Below are 17,663 nucleotides of genomic sequence, written 5' to 3'. Positions count from 1 at the left end.
TCACGACAGTGTCCAAAACATGAATTTGGACACTGTCGTGCTTATAAACAAAATATTTCGCATCATTTCCATATTCTTTCTTCATGATTTTAGAAAGGAACATGTTTTCCGCTGTCTTCGCCAAAAAATCCGAATGTTTTTAATACATTTTCATGTCAAAATCAATTACTTTGCATTACAACTCATCCGCCGGCGTTTGAAATCCATCGGCTCCGCGGGGGCCACGGCCGGCCAACCAGCGCGAAGTCATACTGCGCGTGCGCGAGATTAGACAAAGACACACAGGGAAACTATGCATCGTTCTCTTTCTATTCGTCTATCGCAGCCACTCACGCGTCAGCCTACTGTTGATGCGCTCTATTCTTATATCTCTATGCTCTGATTAGAGGGTCTCTAGCTAAAGTCTGCCGCACACGATGCTTGTTTTCCTGCTGGATTCCTAGCTAGATTAGAATCTTACCATCGTATTGGCCACGGTACTAATAGTGTCAGCATCGTAGCCAATACGGTGGCAAGAATTTATTCTAGCTAGCAATCCAGCAAGAAGACAAGCATCGTGTGCCGCCGGCTTAACAGCAGCCTATACTGCTCCTGTCTTATAATTTATAGTCAGCTGTTTAACCATGTGGCTATTTGAAGTTTGTCATGATCACATAATTAAAATAATGTATTGTTACGAATTTAAACTCTGTGATGTAAAAAGTTGAATTCTATTTTACGACAATTAACGTGAACGACTTATAAATAATATTGTTATATTACAATTTATGTTGTCTCGTTAAATAATATTATTACATTGTTACTATATATTACTTGAGTGTTGAATATACAATAATTTGTAATTTTGAATTCATTTTAAAAGTAAAAGTGAAAAATTATTTCCATAATACATTTATGTATGCTATATTTTTAATGAATAATGGAAGCCATTGATATGGAACAATTTCTTGCTAAAATTTGGCATGATATTGCTGGTTTTGTAAGTGAATCTGCGGTCTATATAGATCATGCAACAACGGAATGCCTTCACTGGCATACTGGTGGCAAGATACATTCCTTCTTTAAGGATGCTGGTGCAATGTCAGTTCATGAATTGGATATGTACAACTTTCGTGTATGTGATTAGTAAAAGCATGCTTTTGTCACAAAAAAATCTCATAATTTTTAAATAGTTAATTTATTATGCAATTTGTTACAGTATGTCAAAGTACAGAATTGCAAAAAGATAGTTATTATTTCTACTTCCACTGATCCAGCTTTTTATCAACGTACAGTTAAGATGATATTAGAGAAAAATGCATTTGAACACTGTACAATTATTACTGCTGCACATTCAAGCGTGTTGAATTACGAGGATTCAGTGCCAATAGAAGATAGAACAGATTATACCAAATTAAAGAGAGACGTAAAAAGCTGGATGCATTCTAATCAGCAGCTGCAGGTAATATTTATTTGTTTAATATACAAGTTTCCAACTTTAAATTGAGTTTATTATATATTATTAAAGTTTTATCATTATATATTGATTTTAGGACTGTTCAGTGACAATACTATTTCGACCAATTTTTATTAGTCTAATTGACAGTGGTCTGTTTGTAACACCACCCTTCAGTGATCTATTATCACCTTTAAATAATGCATTGTTAAAGAATTTAGAATATGCAGTTGATCATTTTGTAAGTTTGTTTAACAGTTTATTAACATATTTGAATTTGAAAGAAGATATTTATTCAGTGGGAAAATTTAGTGAATATGTTGCTGAAAAATTAGAAATGTTACCAATGGCCATCGGGCGTAGAAACGTAAGTCATGAAAGGATAATTCCAATGGTTACAATTAATTAAAAAAGGGCAATAAAGGTATTAAAAAATATTAAATGTTTTATTAAACTTTAATATTTAATTTTATATAGAGTTTAGTTGCTGGAAAGGGAAAGGGAGTATCTTTAATCTTTGTCGATAGAGTATTAGATCTTTGTACTTCCACTAGTAATAATACTGAATCGTTGCTATCCAGAATATTGTGCACTTTACCTCATTTACCTCATCATTACAACGACGTTGCAATAAATATGTCTCCTCTGTTTTGCGGTCCACAGGTATAGTAGCTCATAGTATTGTAATATGATACATATCTCATTTAAATATTGTAAACAAGATTATAGAATTGTCAATTATTACATGAAAACTGCATAAAAGTATTTTTATGTTTTAAGGAATTTGTCGATGTACCGGGATGCTTGGCCAGCAATGATAAAACGCTGATAAATATATTAATCACAAAAAAACAAAAGGAAGTATTGGCTACTATGAATAAAATGCTCATTGACATACTTTCATCAAAAGAAAATTTAAAACAAAGAGAAAACCTTAAATCAAAACTAGCAACGAGGATTTCTGCACATAGTTTAGAAAAGCTTGTAAACAAATTTAAAGATGTAGATGATCTTCACACTATATCAGAATCAAGCAAAAAGCTTCAAGTATGTGTACCCCAATAATGGAATATTAAAATTTAATATATGCTTTGCTTTGATGGCCAGAATGATTTCTAGATGTGTATAATTTTCTCGTAATATAAATAATTTAGAAAATCATGTATTTGAATATTATTTATTTTGTAGGTGGTACTGGGAATTATACAAGCCTTAACATCAGAAAAGACTTCACGGTTAGACCTATTAATTAGTCTCGAGAAACTAGTTTTACAAAACATAGCTGTAAGTCGTGATTCTACGAGCGTGCTTGGGCAAGTAATTATCGTATTTAATTTCTTATATACTCAATATTTGCATCATTTTTTGTAAGATTACATTTCTTTTTTCGAATATTTTCAGTTAAGCAATATAATAAAAACTCGCGAAAAACGAGGGCTAGATACAGACAATATATTAGCACTTTTGGTACATATTTATGCGTTAGCTGGAACTGAAATACAATTCTCTCTTCAACAAGAGCAACAACTGGAAGAAGCCATTACTGATGCCATATTTGAAGACATTACAAAATTAAAAGAAAATACAATTAACAGCAAGATGTCAGTGTATCAACAAACTTTATCGCTTTTCGGTTAGTAAAATGTTATAAAACACAGAAATAATAAAAAAAAATCATTAACATATTATCTATGAAAAATACTTTAATATTACAAATATAAAACAAAAATCCAAGAATATGATTAATATAAAATTCTATTTGACAACAAAAAATAATATCTATTTTATATATGAAATTAATTGTATTTAATCTAAAATTATGCAAAACTGTTTTTATCTTCCTAATATATTAAACTATTTATTCATAATATATACGAAATATATACTAAATAATATACTAAATAATATATATCAAATATCAAATATGCTCAAAAATATTATTACACTGATAATTTTATATAAAAATATAAATTATATTAAAAATAATTTCTTATTTTATGGCCACACAATTTCGTCATCTCTAAATACTTTATCCATAAGCTATCTCCCAGATATCTCGTGAATAAATGAGATATCTGGAAGATATCTCGTGGATAAAATTATCGGCAACTTATCTAGAGATAAAGAAATTGGTTCTTCATTACCTAATTAAATTTTTTATATAATGTATCATGAAAATATAGATTATAAATTCATCAAGACTGATAATGCTTGAGCTTATTAAATAATTAAAGATAAGTAATGAGTGTGTAATATAATAATTTGCAACATAATATTGATATATATCTAAATTAGATGTTACAGAGACTGAGACTATAAAGGAAACATCTGCAAAACTAGCGAATCATATAATGAAGACGTTACATGAAATAGCACAGCAACGCGCGCCTCTACATAACTATACGTATGAAACTATAAAGATATATACATATATATAGTTTACACATACATACATAATTATTATGGAATATGTCTTTATGTCTGTATACGCATATTACACATTTTTAAATATTTATATTTACAAACACAAAATTCATTTTGAAATTGAATATATTCAGATTCAGAATAGTTCTAATTCTTATTTCATATTTTACGTGTTTAAATATTCATATTTGCTCAAATATGTATATAAAAAATATATAGTAGCATTTTAAATATTTCTTACAGTTCCTTGATGTCTAAATCAAGTTCTCAAGAGATTGTTCGACGTGTCGGCATCTTGCAACAATTATTAACAGATATACTTCAACCAGATAAATATGAACTTCCTGATTTACATCAGAGATCACCTTCGTTTATTTCTGCTGGATTCAAGTAAGTTTATACATTATATTTACATTATATTATGCAATATTATATATATATATATTATATTAAATAGATATTAATTTAATTTTTCTAAAGAAATTCTGAAGAAAATCTAGTTTTGTATATCTTTGACAGCTTATTTTCTAAAGGAAGAATAAAACATCATCCTTGTGATAACAATTGGATTATCATTTATGTCATTGGAGGTATAACACCAGAAGAAATAAGAGAAACTAAAGAAATTATATCATTATTTAATTCAAATTGTCAAATAATAATAGCAGGTTCGAGACTGTTAAATCCATTAGACATAGTGGACAAGGTTCTTCTCTCATCGATTAATTACTAAAACTTATTTACTTTCAATTATGGTTTATTACCTTATCCATTTTATACCAGAATCAGAAATTGTATAACAAATCTGTTTTACATCATTAGTAGATTGTACATGACACATAAACTCACGAATTCTAGTACCTTTACTAAGCTGCAGCTTATAATTTACACCTGTCCTCTCTAATGTATCTATACACTTCGCATATGATTCGTACGTGGGCACTGGTCCATCCCATCTAGTGTAAACTGTCACTGTGTGAAACTGAGATGTTTGAGACTGAATGATTTTGAGTAAGCCTGTAGCATAATAATTCATAGTAAGTATATTCTCTTTCCTCGCCTGCCAATAGTACGCCAATATATTATCTATAGCTAACAAAGTGATTTTTCCATTGCTGAGAAACTCATCTTCGAGTGTGTGCAGAATCAGCTGGAGTTGATTGTTGTTACAGCAGCTGATCACTGTTAAGTTTTCTAGAGATCGGTTTATTATGTAGTCTACCGTTTCGGCTGGCGGTTGTACATTAGCTACCTGATATGCGTTGCGTATCGTGGAAGTCATTAGTTCAGCTATCTTACTCATCTGTACATGGCCAAGTGTGTTGATCAGTATCGCACAGGCATCGCATCCGTCGATCTTGATCCCCTTATATCGCGCGGGTAGTATACATTTTGCTATGAATTGGCATAATAATACAGTCTTTCCAGTGGATGAAGCCCCGACGATCTCTATGACGCTCTTGTTGTCGATATCAGTTGAGAAAAGAACGTCGTCGAGGTTAATCGAACGTGGTTTCTCGCGAAATCTCGATAACAGCTCTAACCCGCCTTCGGAATGGAACTGCATATTATTAATAATTTACGAAAGATACGTCTGTTTCCTTTCTACTTCACTATAACGATTCAAATTTTGTTAATTAATGTGTATCAATCCATTGTTGGGTATTGGCTGCGTTCGGAAACGTCGCTCGGATGCCTCCGATGCCACGGATTTAACATTTAATGTTAAACAAGGACAGATGATGAATCCGAGGCATCCGACCGACGTTTTCGAACACAGCCATTGTTGATTATTTACACAGTTCAACCGAATCCCGCCAGATCTTTCGTAGCAGCCATTTTTGTTTCAATGACGTCACGTAAGTGCGATACTATCGATATTCTATCGCACATTTCAACTCTTTAATATTATTTTCGATATTAAAAATTCTTATGTATATTACAATTAATTCATTATTTTTTTACTATTTCTAATAACTAATAAAATATTTTAGATTATATTTCTACGTTAGAAAGTTACTATATATAATTGGTTTACTGTTTTCATCGTATTGATATTTTTTGAGAATCGCAATCTATTCCTTATTTTTGAGATTTCGAATTTCGTAAAATTGAAAAAATGAATTCAATCGCTAACATCGTTTCATATTACAGGTATACATATAATTCTTATGTGTATTAAATTCATCATTACAAGTATTAGGTACAATAATTTACTATTTTTTAGTCATTTCTGATAATATGAATTCAAATTGCTTCAAATAGATTCAAAGAATATAACGTAAGAATTTTTTTTAAGAATTCACTTCTTTAATGTATACACAGAGTGTCCTGAAATTTGCGAATCAAAATACAGTAAGAAGGTTTTCAAAAAATTTAGTAATGAAATATATATATATTATTTGTACATTTTTATTTTAAAGCAATGGTTTGCAAAATAATAAGGCTTTAAATAATGGACTATGTTTAGACAGAATATGTTTAAATGTTGAAGCGTGTTTTCTAATATCACATTTTCATGGACAAGTAACATAATCTAAACATAATCTATAATTGGTTGTATTAAATATAAGCTATATGTAGTCTGCACATATGACTATATGACTATATTTATATATTTATATCTTCCAACATGTTTTCAATATATTTTCAATACTATATATAATTTTATAGAATCGATGAAGGAAAAATTATACAGGCACACAAAAAAATTTTTTGACTCGGAGATTAGACAAATGTATTCTTATATATTTCAACACTTTAAAATCCGATATCCAAATTGCTTTTCATCACGTCAGAATTTTTTTATCGACGGAAAATAGTTTGATGTTTCAATATATTTAATCTACCAACTTGCATATTAACTTTATAAGCGTGCATATTGTTGAACTTATTTTCTTTCTTTTACTTAACTAGCATATTAAAAATCATAAATGACTCTAAAAATACTGGAAAATCGAGTTATTTTCCATCGATAAAACAAATTGCAACTTGATGAAGCAATTTGAATATTGAATTCGGTTTCAGAGCGTTAATATACGTACAAATAACGTAGTCTAATCTACGGATCAAATAATGAATTTTGTTTTGTGTGTTAACATTTTTTTGTTATTTTATTTATATATGATCAAAATCGCATTTTTGTGTTTGTGCAAGAATATAGCAACAGAAGTATAATGCGTGGTCTACGATGAGCAGTAGCAGTAGTGGATCAAGGAGTAGACGTAGAAATCAACCAATCATAGTCGAGTGTGAGGAGGATAACCAACTATGATTGGTCGATTTCTACATCTACTCCTTGATCCACTACTGCTTCTGCTCATTGTAGACCACGCATTATACTTCTGCTGCTATATTCTTGCACAAACACAAAAGCATAATGAAGATATGAGTAATTTTCTATTTTACATCGTTGGACACAACGCAGCCATGATTCTTATTACAAATTTCTCGATTCTAAAGTTTTATATTTCTTCTTAAAATTGTATTTTTTTAAATTAAAATTCTTCTAAACGAAATAAACGAAAATCAAATCAATTAAATATAGAGAATAATTTCTTTACTTGTCTAGAATGTTTAGATAAATTATAAAAATTTAATTCAAGACCGATACGAATCTAAAACACGAATGTATGTGTAAATATATTCCTTTTTTAATGCATTTTCAATGGTTTTCTTAATAGGGTTAAAATCAATCGAGAAATGTTTTGTATGTACAAAGAATTATATCGGAGATCATTAGAAATGTTTTACTTTCGCTTTTTTTCATAAATAAAGAAAACAATGAAAGAAAATATTCAAAAGAATTCAATTAAACAATACTTTTAATTAAATTAAAAAATGTTATACTTTTTGAGAATAACGACCTCATCAATGTTATATCTCTGAATTTATTATCTCGATTCATAAAAATGTAATCTTTTTCAGATTTCTCAAAATCAATGGAAAAGATGAAAATCTTCAATATTATAAAAGTAAAATGGTAAAAAATGCTAGAGTAAAAAGATTATGTAAACTTTCCTTTATCGTTAATAGCTATTTCTATGATAGTTGTAATAAAAACAAATAACGATATTTGTAATGCAATAATATCAAGCGTTTCGATTTACTTTGTATACTCTCTCTGAAATTCACAAAATCAAGTTCTTCCGCGCCAAACTCAACAGGCCAAATCGGCACACAGCATGCTGCCTAACATCATGCTCGCGTGAACGTCTTGCCCCTCCACAAGACGATCGCTCGTTTTTCACCCGTTCGCTCGCTCATTCGCCCGTATACTCGCTACCTACATATCGCTAACCACAAGCGAGCTCTCCCAGTTCAGGCAAAGTGCGAAGACCAGTACAGTCGTGTTGCGGTTCCCGCTATCTCTGCGTATCAGTCCGCATGAGTTGCTCGGCGCGTGAAGGTTGACAAGACCGACCTGCCTTATACCTCAATCTACCTGTCGATCGACCGATCAAAGAGTAGTCAATAGCATTCACCGTGATGAGTGTCCGCGGCAAGCAAGTGCAAAATGGTACCTACGAGTTTGATTATATGCGAGCACCTGATACTAGAACTCGCTGGCAGATAATTCGTGATGGTTTCCACAATTCAACAGAAGGAACGTACTGTGGTCATACGCCCAAAAAATGGGGTAAGTTATTCTAAATATTTCAAAAATCTGTATTCAAATACTTAGATGTTCAAACAATTGAAAGTAGTTATAATTGGATATATATAAGAAGGAACTTAAAAGTTCTAGTCGTTATTACTCGAAAAATGATGTATAAAATGAAACATTATGTTATATCGTTGAAATTTATTCGATACACAATTTAATATAGAAAAAAGAACTTTAAAGTTCTACATTATTACGCAAAAAATAATTTTGAAACATTATGTTATCCTGATGTTAATATTAGAATTTTGTAAAAAAATTGTGAGATATTTCTGAAAGATTTCTTACGTAACTCCTCATTATAGTTTTTTGAAAATTATGTCTCAGCATGATCAGTAATCACATTCTGAAAAAAATCGATGTTATAAGATAAACAATAGGAAATTTAAACCACACACTATATTTCTATAAACTGTTTAAAAATAAAATATTAGGCTAGGTTTGGTTTAAAATATATTAAAATAAGTACGCTGAAAACACTAAGAATAAATATTTAAAGGAAAGCCGCTCTGTTTTTCTTGGACACGTTTTTTTTTCAAATTCTAAGTAGCATTATTAAATTTTATTTTGTGCAGACATAAATTATAATGATAAATTTTATGTGTAAAATTAAATTTTACTATGCTAATGTCTTTTTATATAACTATTTCAGATTAATATTTACTTTGCTTTTTAATATTGAGATTTGACAATTTCTAAATTATTTTTAGAATTTAGAAGAACATTTTAATGTTGGTAAAAAATTCCATTGATTAACATCGATTTAAATTTAAAAGTGGAATACAAACGCATTATTTTACATTGAAATTGAATAAATAAGGTTTTATTTCTATGAGAATATGAAACATTTCTTATAGAAGATAAGTGTTTAATTACAAGGACAGTAATTATGTTCGTATTATTGTCGACATTATATTAAAAGAATTGCTATTTTTCTGTTGAACAGGAAAATTCTTATGATTCATGTAAAATTTTATGATCAATATTCCTTAAGAACCGTAGTAAATCAATTAGGAATATAATGGTATTTTTGTAGTGTAATGCCGAGACAAGTTTTGTGATCATGTTTAGTTCAAATAAAATTGATGTTCTTAATCTCATTATCTCCCAGTATAGGTTATCGATATGCAGAAATCTTATCTCAAGTAACAGCATGACATTAAAAGACGATATAACGATATTTATTTCGGTTCATTAAACGTCACTAGTCGTCATCATTCTGCTAACCGGAGTTCTACTTTTTCATATTTTGTTTCACATATATACATATGGGTAATTTTGTTTTTCAAATTATTTTTAAAACATTTATAAGTGCGGTTTCTATATTTACGATGTGTACAATTAAAAATATATATACGTATTTATATTTATGCATACAAGCAATTTATAAATTATATCTTATGCTACTGTTGAATTCTACTTCCTAATTACATCAAACAGAGAGTAATGTGTGTGAGAATGTAGGATAAAAATCATATTTCTACAGTTAACATTGAATGTATGATCAAAATACACAATAGAGAGATAGAATAATTCAAATACGAATTATTCTGATTCTAAAGGAATATTAAACACAATTATCTTATATTATTGTATATAAGTACATATATAATCCTAATCTGCATTATTATATACATCAAAGCAAATATGCTTATTTCTTAATATTAAAAATATTAAACTGTTTTTCCAAATTTTTACCTATTTTTAATAAATTACTTGAATACTAAATTTTTCATAATTAGAACTTTTTATTAAATTTTTTTAATTGTTAATATTATGAATAACGTTTTTACACGTAAATTTCTGATAAGTCTGTCATTCTTCTTGAGAGCAATTTTAGGTCGAAACGATTAAATATGCATCGAGTAGTAACGTATTGTAGTGTTATCGTTATCGAAAGAATCCAGATAACATAGAGAGTTCAAAAAGAATTCAAAAAGAATTCAATCATATGTCATCAGTTCTGAATTCATTTTCATATGCAAAAAGAATTCTTTTCAGAACTTTAAAAGAAGTTCTTTTTACATCTGAAAATGAATTCAGATGATGACATACAACTGAATCCTTTTGAACTCTTTACGTTATCTGAGAAGTTAGATGATCGAGAGATATTGGGTGCTTTTCAGCAAGAGACACAGATGACACAGTGTAACACAGTGAATCATAGTATCTTTGTAGTTTGCCAATGTTAAATAAAGATGAAATGGTTACTGTGTCACTTGCTGTAATTCGCATTATTCCCATCACAATATTTTTTCAAAAAATGAAAAGAAGGAATGTTATATTTAGACGCTTAGAGAAAAGTCTTATCAACAATCTCTAAATCTGAATCAGTGGATAGTCACTAATTACCCAGTGGCATACTTGGCACTGATAATCAGTGAAGTTCAACTAAAAAAGAAAGAATATTTGAGCATTATTTAACTAAAATACTGATATTTGCACGTTAATTTCAATCTTCCAATACCATATTCATTAAATTTAACAATTAAAACAAGATTAGTTAGATCACATAATAAAGATTAGCTAGGTTAGGAATCTCACATTTAATTCACCGATTATCAGTGGCATACTTGGCACTGAGATCAGTGATTATCCACTGATTCAGAGAGTATGCTTAATATTTCGATTAAAAATGAATATTTGATGATTAATCATTAATCATTCAGTGAATTTAGAAATTAATTTCATGAATTAACTAAATTAATTTTGATTGCGTATGATGATTGTTTTTTATTTGATTTATATGAATTAAAAGGAGTTAATGAAAGTTAAATATCCAACATTGACACGTGCATATACGTATATATACATATTGAGAACATTTTACGTAGACTTCTTGGCGACTGTTTAGAAGTAGCCGACCCTGAGTCTCGCGTTTTGGCAGTGACTAGTGTGAGAGAGCACCGGAAATAAGTATCGGTGATAGTAACATATAGCGAATAACGAAGGGGGAATTTGGCCGCCTCAGCACACGCCGCCTTTCTTCCGAATCTTAAGATGTGAATCATGTCAATCGCGCTTTGAGTAAGCAGTGCATAGCAAATGGACGTTCATGAATGTTGGAAAACATTTTCTGTTCTTTCCTTATAGGATGCAAAATTTTGTCATAATCCTTCAAAACACGATTTTCAAGATTCTATTTGGAGAATGTATTTGAGAACGCACTGTACGAGTATGTCTGTTAATGTATTTTATTTCGCCAAGTCATATTTTTCTCATCAATAACATTATCACAATTTGTTTTTATATATTTTTAATGATGTTACTCATTGGATTTCATAGAATGTTACGAAATACACGGAATTCATATCTCTCGCGATTTTATAATCCGTGTTCTTAATACCCCCAGAAAACTGTTGCATTTCGCAAGATAGTTGCTCTTGATTGAGATATGTAACTTATGACGTAGAACGATTTGTGAAAGTCTTATTTGACTCGCCAGAAACTTACAGTCTTTTCGTATCTTTATTATGTCTTTGAGAAGTCTTCTTTTCAGTGACAATTTGAATTTGAACTAATTGGAAAGCAAATGAGCTGGCTTATTAATATTTTATCTTCTCAATTTGATTCCCTGCAAAAAAGTATTGTTTTTCTAAACTGCTATTTTTATTAGAAAGAACACTTATCAATTAATATAATCGGTAATCCAATCAATAAATAATATTATAATTAATAGATACAAAAAATTAAATTGCGTATAATGATTTATTTTTTTATTGATACAGTCAATAAATAGTTATGGAACAGACAAATATTAAGAATAAATAAAGGATTCCCAGAATAATAAACAATAAATAACACAATTAAGGGCGGTAGGAGTCGACGCGGAAGATGGTGGCGCAAATCAACAAAGTCAATTCTAAATAAATTAATGTAATATCATGAACGTTTCGGCTCTAGATTTGATCCATCCTCAGCAAGGAATACAATCAATTGTAAAATACATAAAAATTGATCAAAACAATTAACCGCATAAATACATAATAAGTCAAAGAATTAAAATGAACAATTATCCGCATAAATACATAATAAAGTCAAAGGATCGAGCGTAACAATTTTAAGAATATAAAAAAATTGTATTGGTATTACCAAATTAGACGTTACACATTGTCATCACAAGAGAGATGAAACCTAACGCGATTTCAACAGACGTTGAAAAATATGAAAATGACGTAAAGCTTAATAAAATGAGAGAAAAGAAAAGTCATGTATAACGAGCTCAAAATTAGTTGTAATTAATAATAATTAAATTAATAATTAAATTGAATTAATAATTACAAACATGAAATTCATGGTAGAACTTCCTCGACTTTACTTTGTCCTCATCAACTGTACAATTAGCTAAAATGATATAATAAATTAAACACACACATGTGAAATGTTAGACATATATGAATAATTATGTAAATAAAAATAAAGATAAAAGTAATGACAAAAGCTGTATTCACGATTAGATGCATAAGAACGATGGTACAATAATGCGAATTAATTATTATAAATATAAAATATCGTATTTTTATGGCGTAACTAATTGATATAAAAATATCTATATTACAAGAGTGAGAAGATTCTTTACGAAGAAACTGATGAAGACGAGAAATAAGTTAAGTCGAAACATTCTGCTACGAATCTCATGGTTGTAATAAATTATTTATTTAATTCCAATTAATTTTGTTATGTACTTTTCATTTTTCTCATTCTATTACATCAGCAACACGAGCGCAATTTTATTAATGTAAAGCTATCTTAATGTTGGTGTCCTCGTTAGGGCAACGTTTCAAATGTTATTGTATGTATGCCAATTGCTAAAAATAATATATCCAAAGACGTTCAGGTACATATAAGTAAATTGCTTTCGCAGATACGTTAATGAGTTAGCTAAGCGTTTGTTCAGAAAATATACGAAAAGATTTGACGTTATCTTTAACAATAAGTCTTCATCAAAAATATCAGTCTTGCAACATCTTACTCATTTCAGTTGAAAATCTTTATTTAATTTTTAATTAAATGAATGTTTGTTTATTATACTTAGTAAGTCGGTTTCGTCATGTTTCAAACAAACGAACTCTATAAGCATTATAAATATATCTCTTGTAATTTTCACAATGATCGTTCGATCGTTTTATTCGAAGAAAGATATAATCAATGTGTGTGTGGCGCTGATTTCGAGTAAATTATAGCCTCGGCTTTTGATTCTTGAATAGCAACATCGATTTTAAACATGTCTTCTTTGGCAAAGTTGCGCAATAGAATACAGTAGAAATCGGTGAAACGTGATCGCGACGCGCTTTAGGAGAAACATTGATCACAAACATGTTTTGTATGTAAAACGATTGTCGAAAGATATATTCAATGCCGTTCGCTCTTCACATGCTGTCTGATTGCTCGATCGTTTATTTGCATTTGTTGCATCGATATTACGATAATGATTATGACGATGTTGATTAATGCAACATGTGCATCCTTAATTAATTTCATGTTTAGAATCGGCTGTTTTTTCAATAAAATATTCCTACGAGCTATTTCAAATTAGTCATTATTTCTTATTCTTACCAATTTTACTTTTTGTGTTTGGATATACTATTGACATTAATTATCGTAAAGTTTCAATGACGCAACTAAATGTTCTTCGAAATAATAAATCTTATGATTTTTATAAGAATTTTAATATAATGTTTGGAACACTTTAAACTTTTAAAGATTAAAATAAAAACTCAATAAGTAGTCGCTTAAAATAATCGTTATTAAAAGAATATAAGATGAAAATAAAATTCTATTTAAATATTCGTCCTTGAAATTGTATTGTTTTTCCTATACGGAAAAACTTTCATGTTGAAATATACATAAATATCCAATATTTATTATAAATATCTATTTTAACAGAAGTAATAGTGGAAGTAAAATCGTTTGATTTAAAAAAATTAATTAAATAATATTGATTAAAAAATTTAAAAAAAATTATAAGATAAAAAATAAAATTCTATTTGAGTAAAAAATGTATCATTTCTCTATACTCTAAAAAAAAACTTTTATGTCCAAGTCTTACATAAATATTTCAACAAAGTCAGGAAATGTTTTATTTGTTGAAATAAAAAAAAACTACATGTAATAAGATTTATAATTTACAAAGTTTATGCGCCCCAGCATGTCCCGTCAATGTCGTTCGTCAAGAAAATGTCTTTTCGACGATAAGATTTCCGTGACAAGATAATTCAAACGTCTTATCACGAATATACTTTTTTTTCACTAACTTGATGTCATCACGTTATTATTTTCCTTCTGTATAGAAACCAGTCACCAGTAACGTGTACACGAGAAATACATGTGTTCGACCAAATTATACATTATCATGACCGCATTATTGATAATTATGGCATCCGATGTTCGCTCTATTTATATGATTAGAAAATACTTCTTTATACATGAAACACTTTTTATCATTTCAAATAGTTTACGGATTGACTGACGATGAGTTAGTGCGAATTATATATACATATATATGTATATGTCAGCATACAGAAAAATCGTTTTCCAGGTTTCTACATAGTTATCCGATTCTTCACGGTTATACATGTGATATATATATGGATTAGTACGAGGTCGACGCAGTGATATTCAACAGGTGTTTCGCGGCGAACGAATCTTTTCTTACGGAAACATTTATATTTAGATTTCACAATATCTCGATAATTACGAAATTAGTAATACCTTAAGGTATGATAGAAAGAGAAATACTGAATATAAAAGAAGAATAAATATTTATTCTTATTTTTATATAATATTATATCGTTGTACATATTTATTAATTAAATGTTAATTTATGGATAAATTATGCGAGTCTTAACTAACAGTAGCTTAACGTGTACGTCAAATTATTTACTAGAATATCTGACTCATAAGAATTTTTTAATATTTGCATATGTATGTGACGAGTGATAAATTAGCAAGTGCGTTATTGCGCTCTTTACCGCGACTTACAGTGACATGGATGTACACTATATACATATAATTCCGTTTGTAAATTTTTACGCTAATCAAATCCAATTCTCACGCGGTTTCAGTGTCGCTAAATTCTCGTGTGACTATGCAATCGAGGATCGGGTAGAATTTTCGATAAAAAAGAAAGGAAATGGTGTTTCGCTGAAATAAATTTTGATCTTGAATTTTTGCACGACGCGATACAGACCATATTATGGCATTTAAATTACCGAGAATCCTATACGGAACTATTTAAAAAGATTTTATTTAAAAAGAATCTTTGAATCTCTCTCTCAAAGGAATTCGCGCATGCAAGTATTTCTTGTATTCATACATACTTCGTCAGCAAATACGAAATAACATGATATGAGCTGGCGATTTTTAACTACAAATTTTCTTATTGCTCTGCTCTCTTATCGTAATTTGATTCAAGACCGATATTCATAATTAATGTTCTTATATTTAAGACTGCTTAAATATAGTCTTAAGATGTCATAAATCAATCAAAGAGCTCTATTAATAGCTTAAGACACACATTACTTAAGATAATTTTGAAATAAGATTCAGCCAATGTCTTTTAAGTTACAGTTCGACTTAAATCTTTTAAATACAACGAAACACTTTAAGAAACTCCACGAGATATCTATCTCTATGACGAACAATAGAACCGTTTTAAATTCGATTTAATTCTCCTCTTTGTATGTTTTTTAAACTGCTTTAGTAAAAATTCGAGTTATGTGCTCAGCTTGACCGAAATTCCGAAGTGACTTCTTAAGGTATATCGACGTTTGCGATTTCCTGGTTCTCGCGACTCATACAGCATATACTTCCAAGGGATGTCCCTGCTGACGTCCAAAGGACAGTCTACGTTGTAAGAATGTTCCCAGGACGTTCTTCGGATAAATGTGCTATATGAGGAGTTGTTATAATTGAAAGCACTATGTCGCTGTAGATCAACAACCGGATGATGATAACACTCCCGATCACGTGTTATCGTGCTATGTAAATCCCATCTGTAGCTTTCAAGTCTTATCTTGCAGCCTCGAGTGTACTGTTCAGAAATATGTTTTATTGATTTCGCATTCCCACTTATACACAGATCTTATACACAGACAAATTTTACTTTCAATTTGCCAAACAAAAACTCCAAAGCCAGACAGCGCAGTTTGATGATATCGCTGTGATTCGAGTGTGACTTAATAAATAAAAGACCCACATTTTCTTCACGCATCTAAAACCGGTCTGTTCTATAGAATCACGATTCCGTTAGGAAAAGAATTAACAAAGGAAGAAGACTAGCATACTTAGAATAAAGTATCTTCTATAGAGTATAATCTAATTTAATTCTTCTCTTTCAATGTTTATTTAAAAATCTGCAATATTTATTTTTATTATATTTTTTGTTATAATTTATTATATTATTATATTTAATATTTTTTGTATCATAATTTATCATGAACTTCTATTTAAACAAGTGTTTTATGTAGAGGAGAAGGTGGTATTATGACCAGTGTATATATTGTGGCCTTACTTAATATCTCCGCCATTATATAGCGAATTTTAATGACTACTTATGGAATTATTAGTTTAGTAGCTCGCCGTTACGCCACATGGCGCTAATATTACCAATACTCAATAGTCAGCACTTATTATAACGCATTTTTACTTTCAAATATTTCGAAACGTTTCTAAGGTACACTTTAGCACTTAATTACACCTACTTCCTCATTTTTCTTAAACTTGAGCGTATTATCACACGAATATATGTATTTTTAAGTGTATTATTTGCTATTTAACATTTTATTTGACTATATATATTTTGAGTTATACAAATTTAAATAATACCATGGTATTTTTAATGTTGGCATTTAATGTGACCTTCTATGGATATTGATTACTCGCAATCTTTTTTTTGAGGTTTTCATGTCAAAATAATTATTTGATAATCAATTGTAACTCTACTGTTAATCTATAGTTTATATTACATGTACTATTTTTAGTACTGAGCAGCTTATATACAGAAGTTATGTATACATTCATTTACATATATTTTAAAATGCTTTTCTTTTTTGTTAATTTTGTAATCAAATACTGTTTTCTAAATAAAACTAATATTTTAAAGCTATTTTTATGGAAGGCCATATTACCGCCCATTTTTTT

The 17,663-nt window shown here is 29.4% G+C and overlaps 3 protein-coding genes across 3 annotated transcripts in view; 2 read left to right on the top strand and 1 right to left on the bottom strand.

Annotated features, from left to right (window-relative positions):
* Nucleotides 1-919: 919 nt before the first annotated feature.
* Nucleotides 920-4,614, top strand: LOC108724103 (sec1 family domain-containing protein 2). Its single transcript, XM_018450277.1, has 10 exons — nucleotides 920-1,114; nucleotides 1,199-1,441; nucleotides 1,533-1,802; nucleotides 1,913-2,098; nucleotides 2,216-2,482; nucleotides 2,624-2,752; nucleotides 2,837-3,068; nucleotides 3,731-3,839; nucleotides 4,103-4,249; nucleotides 4,379-4,614. Exons 1-10 carry the CDS (start codon nucleotides 920-922, stop codon nucleotides 4,590-4,592), a joined length of 1,992 nt encoding a protein of 663 aa, XP_018305779.1. The 3' UTR covers nucleotides 4,593-4,614.
* Nucleotides 4,605-5,688, bottom strand: Xrcc2 (X-ray repair cross complementing 2). Its single transcript, XM_018450278.1, has one exon. The coding sequence runs from the start codon at nucleotides 5,424-5,426 to the stop codon at nucleotides 4,620-4,622; it is 807 nt and encodes a 268-aa protein (XP_018305780.1). The 5' UTR covers nucleotides 5,427-5,688; the 3' UTR covers nucleotides 4,605-4,619.
* Nucleotides 5,689-8,093: 2,405 nt separating this feature from the next.
* Nucleotides 8,094-17,663, top strand: part of LOC108724106 (sodium/potassium-transporting ATPase subunit beta-2) — a 17,076-nt gene continuing 7,506 nt past the window's right edge. Inside the window, exon 1 of the mRNA XM_018450279.1 lies at nucleotides 8,094-8,498. Within this exon, the coding sequence (XP_018305781.1) occupies nucleotides 8,348-8,498 (151 nt within the window). The 5' untranslated portion in view covers nucleotides 8,094-8,347. The remainder of the gene's footprint in view (nucleotides 8,499-17,663) is intronic.

Source organism: Mycetomoellerius zeteki, unplaced genomic scaffold, assembly GCF_001594055.1.
Source record: "Mycetomoellerius zeteki isolate Tzet28-1 unplaced genomic scaffold, Tzet1.0 scaffold275, whole genome shotgun sequence".
Classification (NCBI taxonomy): domain Eukaryota; kingdom Metazoa; phylum Arthropoda; class Insecta; order Hymenoptera; family Formicidae; genus Mycetomoellerius; species Mycetomoellerius zeteki.
The sequence above is the reverse complement of the archived record's forward strand: the minus strand, read 5'-3'. Positions and strand labels throughout refer to the sequence as shown.